The 7,500-nt window shown below is 39.3% G+C and overlaps 1 protein-coding gene across 4 annotated transcripts in view; it reads left to right on the plus strand.

The window, feature by feature from the left end:
- Nucleotides 1-7,500, plus strand: part of LOC144529678 (thyroid hormone receptor alpha) — a 106,349-nt gene that overhangs the window by 75,319 nt on the left and 23,530 nt on the right. Inside the window, exon 6 of one of the 4 annotated variants that reach the window (XM_078268910.1) lies at nucleotides 6,421-6,563. The exons of the other annotated variants lie outside the window; for them this stretch is intronic. Within the exon in view, the coding sequence (XP_078125036.1) occupies nucleotides 6,532-6,563 (32 nt within the window). The 5' untranslated portion in view covers nucleotides 6,421-6,531. The remainder of the gene's footprint in view (nucleotides 1-6,420; nucleotides 6,564-7,500) is intronic. 4 annotated transcript variants of the gene reach the window in all.

Raw genomic sequence — 7,500 nt, forward strand, 5'->3', positions numbered from 1 at the left:
TGGTCATTTGACCTATTTGCTAGTGTGTGACACAGACAAACAAGGAAGTAGTGAGGGCTTTCATACCAGGGCGTGAATAAATCCAAGTTAAATGATTCCTGATATTTACCATGGCATAATACTTCAAGAAAGAATGCGTCTGTGTCAGAAATGTTACTAATTTTCAAAGCGGATTTGTTGTGAAAACAGCTTCACAATACCTCAAGCATTTATTTTAAAGCTACAGTGCGTCAACTTTTTTGTATTAATGAACATCCGTTACATTCAAGCCATTGCCAAATGAGTTGCTACAAAGCTAATTAAGACTACCAGCTCCACACAACTCTCTCTGTATTTCTCAGTGTGGCTGTGTTCAGAAGATTGTGTTGTCCGGCAACTTTTGCACGCTGAAACTCGAGTGAAGATAATGACCTCTTCTGAAGAGTCCATGTTTCTATAATCCTCCGTGTCCTCTTTGGCTACTAGCAACTGCGTGGAGGAGGGGGGGGAGGGGTGCGCCATCACGGAAGGCTTGTATGCATGTGTGGATGCGCCGACAGTTTTGTTGTCATTACTTATAATTCCTCATGGGGGCGACAGGAACTATGCACTATAGCTTTAAATGCAATAAGCTATTTAACATAGGTGTGGGTAAATATGTATTTTTTATTATTATTTAGTCAATTTATTATGTAAAAAAAATACAAACAAAGTAAAACTTCTAAGCAATAAAAATAGAAAAACAAGATCAGCAACATATAAGCAACAAATAAACAGCACATGTTGAAATGTCGTTTTGGTCATTTTTCGAATGGAAATCTTTAGATAATGTTGATGCTGTCTTCATTTGCTGTAGCACTTTTTAAAATCTAATCACTATATGGTAAATGGAGATGCCCTTACGAATGAAGTCTATCATTATTTGTTATGACGTTTGTGTGATTCTGAACATGCATTTCTATAACATTGTCTGACTAACAATGGACAGTTACAAGTATCAAAATCGATGCAGTAGAACCAGACCTAGGCCCGTCGTCTTTTATTCCACGCATTCTTCTTCCGTGCCAAAATCTGGCACCTACATTAGGCTTACCGGTAGTTTGGTGTTTGGGCATACACAGTCAAATTCCTTGCCCACCGCCCACACCGTGGTTTTGCTTTTCGTTTTGAAAATAAACAATGTAGTTAATGTTTGCGTATCAGAGCTCTAAAACGATCTGCTCAGCAGCAGAGCAGGAGTCAGATTTTTCCGATTCCCCTGAAGGAAACGCCAGGGCGATGGCGGAGGATTTGGTGTCAAAGTGAAAAGCAAAAGTGCAGAATCCGATCATATATTTATAATGATTATAAAAAATGATCGGTGCGTTTTCTTGCCAGAGTCACTCGCAGAGAAAATAGACCAGAAAATAGATTGCGGGGCCGAACGCAACAGCCCAATTGGTCATATCATCATATTTATATACATGCTATGGTAACGCGGGCGCCTAAGGGAAGCGGGCAACGTTTTGCGCTGCTTCTGCCCACGCAACAACAACTCAACCGGGGTTCAGCGAAGCCGGACACAGCTGTGTTGCATTTACAGTGTAATCGGTAACATCAGTGTTGCCGCAGGTTTATTAACCGCTGGGGAAACCTCCTCAACGTGGCATCCCTAGCCTACATTACCCACAATGCAACTCAACCGCAGATAGTTTGGTCAGAGTTTTGAGTATGGGATGCTAGTAGCGGCTAATCTAGCCTAAAGTCTTGAGCCTCGCAAAGATGAGTAGCGGGCTACAGAGGTCCAGTAAGCTCAATTCTTTCTTATTATTCCCTCCCCCCCAAATGTTTATCTTCAGATTAGTTTATTGTCATTCAAACATGTTAAAAACATGAAGGAATGAAATTTGTTGCCCAGATTCAGCAGCGTACACAATAAATAAGTATTTTAGCTCAAATAAAATAATAAATACCACTTCAGACCCACTCCACAGACGCTTTAGACCTGAACCGACACTGACTCAGATTTTCCACAGCTGACCCCCAGACACACATTGACACACTCTGCATCAAAGCTAACCCTTGGCTTCATGTGACCGCAGTATGACATGACATTGTCATGGTTGCAGGCAGAATACAGTATATCCTTAATTACATTGAATACCAGGATGTAAATCACATGAGCATGACAGTTATCCATCACATGAGAACTTGTTTACTCTTTAAATCAAATCAAGTTAAAAATCAACTACTATCAGTATCAACCTTTCTTTTTAGTAAACTCTGTGTACACGAACCATGTTCTCAATGCTCGAGTTCATGTGTAGAGCCCCTGGTGATACTTCGAGCAAAGTTTCATGGTGTGTCGAGCCTTCTTAGTGTTTTAAAAATAGCGATTTTGATGCGATCATAGTAGTGCCCCTAACACTCTGCACTTTGACCGAAAACGAAAATACGGTAAATCTGAAAAGTGGCGTTTCCGTCCTAATTATGTTTTTAAACGAAAGTTTGACTCGGGTACATCCAGAAATAGACCGTAGGTTGCATTTTGGCTAGAGTTAGACTGTAAGCTCCTCGGTCTTTCTTGTAAGGGCTTTCTTACTAGCTATCAACATAATATTAGACATATTTCTTTTTCTTTTTTTTTTTAATGCCGTTTTCTTCCTCTCCAGTCAGCGAGGCATCTGACATTTGCTGACACTGAGGGGATTCACCTTAAGGCGTTGCTAAAACTGTTAGTGATTTGTTGAGGCCTGAAACAAGGGGGATTGTCGTTAAAAATAATGGAGGAGACGTTAGCATAATTAAGGGGAGGAGAGGAAATAAAGGAGTGCTATGAAGGGAGAGAAGATCAATCCAAAATGAAATTATGATAAAAATGAAATGAAATAATAAGTGACATTTTTCCCTGACAGTTAAACTATTCTAACCATACAGGAAAAACGAAACACCCTGCGTGATTTAGTAATTACTTTTGCTGTTTGTTGTTTTGAGTAAGTGCACTATACAGTGCATGTCAGGCAACTTTTTTTTTTAATGCTCTAATAAGCTTTATTTGGAAAGAAGAAATGAGCATAGAGAAGATACAATCTAACAGAATTAAGAATGACAAAAGTTGGGTTTGTGCTTTGTTGTATCACTTCATCACGGAATTTGTCTCCTGTAAGTATTGTCACTGGATCCCTCTGTCTATGTACCCACTCTGTCTGTGCTGATGTCCTTGTATTCCCTCTTGCCATTGCAGTATAAGTACTAAATATAAAAAGTTTAATAGATAAGTATTTTGCCTTCATTTTAAAGCAAATCTGTTTTAAGGGGAGATTGCATTTATTACTTAATTTAATTTACAGTTTGTTGGCTGGGCTTCTTACGGGTTATTTCAGTAACAGTAAAGGCTTTTGCACAACAAGTCTGCATTTTTTTTATCCTGAAATTGTCACACGTTTAAAAGTATTACAACCTTGCGTTGTGTCAATCACGTTTACACACCGACGAATGTTTCGGAGTCATTAAAGTTTTTGGAACAGGTTTGATTTTCAGTCTTTTACGTCTGTCAAAAGTCTTTGAGCCACCGTACATGCAAAACATCATCCAAAATGTCATCTGATGAGCTGATTCACGTGTTCCGAGCAAAAAGCCCTTCACAACAAACAAATTAAAGAATACAGGGATGCAGAACTTAGAGATTGTGACAGGTAATTGCAGAACAGCTTGGAAACAGGGATGGTACTGATCACAACTTACTTTTGCCTAGGTAATTAGTACAGAAACTTTTTCAAAGTAGTACTTCATTCATTCATGTTCATTTGGTGAGATTTCCGAAAATGAACGTGGTGCCTTACCAGTAGAACAGGACGGTCTGTAGCCTGACAATCAGCTGATGTAAATGTGTTTCTTCTTTATTATTTTGTTTCCTTTCTTTTATTGTGTGGGAGATGATATCAGTTAACACAATATTAGTGATTTTATAAACCATGCTAACTTAACAATTAAGCTTTTGTCAAAGCCACCACACCACAGCATGTTCCAGCTGACGGTCTTTCAGCTGATGCCCTAAGGACAGAGCAATAGACTCCTGTATTTGCATTTATTGCCACCATGTGGTCCCAGAGTGTATTTAAAGCCTCTTTTTGTCAGGTTTTAACGTACTTATAGCACCATTTAAAGCTTTGTAACAGAATACATTGCTGTCTGCCACAATGTATTTTTTATCACTGGGGTGCCACAGTTTGACATTTTCAAAGAGTTAATTCGCAGTATTTTTAACAGCAATGAATTAAATACCTGTCTAATATTAAAGGTGTCAAGTTTGGATGGTGTTTTTTTAACCCTCTTTAAAACTATAAAAAAGAAAAATACAAGAGCAAAGGTATACAGAATGGATTTAACAGTGCATTTATATGCTCTAATGTAAGCTCCAAACGTTAGCATGTCCAGATAACTAGCTTGCTACCCACAGTTGTGATTCTGGAAACATTGAGAAATCAGCCAGAGACAGTGTTTTCAACCAACTCCTGAAGCTAATGTTAGCTTACAGTAATTAGTCAGCTATACCCACAGTAGTAATCCTGGAATCATTGAGAAATTAGCCAGAGACTGTGTTTGCAACCAACTCATAAAGCTAACACTAGCTTAATTAGTTAGCTATCTGCAGCGGATAAACTCTGCTAGCTACAGTTGTCAATGCGTCGGACTCAGTGCGCGAGGTTTCTGTGTGTAGCATTGACAGTAGGGTTGACTGTAGCTTATCATTGATTGAAAAAATGACAAAGTAGAGGCGACTGGATATAGCTAGTGAATGAAAACAATATTTGTTGTTGATAATTAAAAAAAGTCAGGGCAGCAATGTTGGGGAGTATGACTTGTTTCTGTTGATGTATTGATGGGATTTGTGCGTGGGAAATGCACATAATGCTAAATTTACCATAAGAGCTGTCATGGTAAAGATAAGCCCACCCACCTTCAATGTTTTTACCCAGCCTTTATTCGCAACCGGCCTTTTCATTGCCAGCCACGCCCTTGGCGATTTGGATTGGGTCGGTTGGTCATAAATACACGAGCTAAAGTGTACAGAATGGATTTAACAATGTGTTTTATATGTTCTAACGTAAGCTACAAGCGTTAGCATTTCCTGCTAACTAGCTTGCTACCCACAGTTGTGATCCTGGAAACATTGATAAATCAGCCAGAGACGGTGTTTTCAACCAACTCATGGAGCTAATGTTAGCTTACAGTAATTAATCAGCTATCTGCAGTGTATAAACTCTGCTAGCTGCAGTTGTTAACACATCGGACAAAGCGTGCAAGGTTTCTGTGCGTTTCTGTGTGTGGTAGCTTAGCATTGATTGGAAAACACAACAAAGCAGGGGCACCTGGATATAACTAGTGAAAACAGTATTTTAGTTACAACCCTCTTTCAATGTTTTTTACCCAGCCTTTACTAGCAACCAGCCTTTTCATTGCCAGCCACACCCTAGGCTATTATTGAAATACTTTTATTTGAGAATTTACAGTATTGGAGGGTGCTTAGCATGTGGTGTAGCTTGTATGCTGGAGAAGAACCCTGATAGGGTTCATTTAACAACACCTTGACAATAACTGTTCATGATTATACTTGGAGGTAAGTGAGGTCATAGTGCAGTCTAACTGAATCGATGACATATCACGTATCTCTGTGTCCTCATACAACGTCACTCAGCTGTACTGGCGAGACGGCATCAGCCTGCTGTTATGTAATCTAGTAGCATTAAAGCTTAACAGGGTTTGTATGTAGATAGTCAACTTTTGTTTGGTTTTGTTTTCTTCTGGGCACAAAATGAAAAGAGCGGAACAGAAGGAATAGAATAGAAAGGAGAAAGTGACAGGAGTAACATAACATAACAAAAAGATAATAGACCAGGTGACAGAGACGGGGAGATAGAAGAATAGAGAAAGGAAAGAGGAGAAGAAATAAAGAGGAGAAATATCAAATAAATACAGAATAGCAAAGGCAGTAAGTGAAAAGGAGCGAGAGGGGTTGTACAAAGATGACTGGGAGCGTGTCACCACACACAGACAGACAGACGACAGACAGGGAGACGGGGGAGCTGGGGAGGCTGGACCAAAGCAACCAGAAGGGAGGGAGAGAACGAGGGAGGAGGGAGAGGGAAATAAACAGAGTAGCTGTTCCTTCCTGCAGCCTGAGGTTTGAGGCAGAGAGCCATTATTGCCTCAGATATCTCAGCTGATCGCTCTAGACTCTACTGGACTTCACTGGGATGGACTTGAGTGCTCAGGTCACTGGGAGGTTGGTTCATTTGGCGGGGGCCGGAGATTAAAGGACCTTCTCTTAGAGGTTTATAGATCAACAAAAGCTGCAGTTAGCCAAACACACTCAGACTTCTGCTTTTAAAGAAGTGGCACTATTGCAATACTACTCAAACGGTGCAACAACAGTCTGTTTTTTTTTTTAATGTTAACAAGGCTGAGTTGGAAACGTGCACTGACTCGTGCTGACTGCTGGGAGGCTGAAACGGTAGAAACGAGCCGCTGGGTTGCATTCTCTTCTTCTGAGATTCCTGCAAATTGAGCAACATGCATATCTTACAGCCGTACTGCATCAACAGGTTGGTGTGTTTGTGTGAATATATTTCTGTGTCTGTCTATGTGTGTTGAAATATGTGTGTGCTGCTGCCGCTGGCATCCATATCCCGTAGCGCATGTTTACAATCGATAAAGTAAGGAACGTCTGTGTGTTGAGTTCGGCCTCTGTGTCCGTTTGTAATATTGTTCAGCTGACAAATGCATTAGTCTCGAGTTCATAACAAGAGTCCACAAATTGAATTTCCAAACTATCATCACATTAAAGTACTTTAATCTAATAACATGTCTGGAATTCTCAAATAGATCATGATTCTACAATTCCTTGTCATTAACTAATTTTGTCAGTTCCTTGAAGTAATTAGCGTGACCAAGTAAGTGTTGTGACCAAGTAATCTCTGCTCAAAGCCTAAGTAAGTCTCAAGTAATTTGGTCCTTGAGTCTTGAGTTGTATTTTTTGGGTCAAGTCACAGATTATGTCAAGTCAAGTCCCAAATCAAGTAACTTACATCCAAGATAAAACACTCTTACCTGTAGTATCAGATCATTTTAAATAGAATAGACAAGGTATTAGTTAATGTATTATCTAATAAAATGATTGGCTAGTTTGTATAACTAGTACAAAAGGTATGACAATGAATTGAGTCTGTATTATACTTATTGATATTCAGTGAAATGAATGTAAAAGCAAATAATCAAAGCAAAAACAAATTATAACTTATTTATTTCATATTCCCTACCCATCACTTTTTGCTGCTGCTCAGCTCACTTGATAGTTACACAGAAACGTAACAACATTAAATTATATTATTTTATATTTAACAGCTAACCTTCAAACTTAGGAATACACGCAAGTCATCTGAGTCATCATGCCTCAAGTCTCGAGTCATTGACTTACAAGTCAAAGTCGAGTCTCAGTCTTTTTTGTTAAATGGCAAGTCATCAAAATGGTGACTCGAGTCC

This window comes from Sander vitreus, chromosome 15 (genome assembly GCF_031162955.1).
Source record: "Sander vitreus isolate 19-12246 chromosome 15, sanVit1, whole genome shotgun sequence".
In the NCBI taxonomy this organism is placed as follows: Eukaryota; Metazoa; Chordata; class Actinopteri; order Perciformes; family Percidae; genus Sander; species Sander vitreus.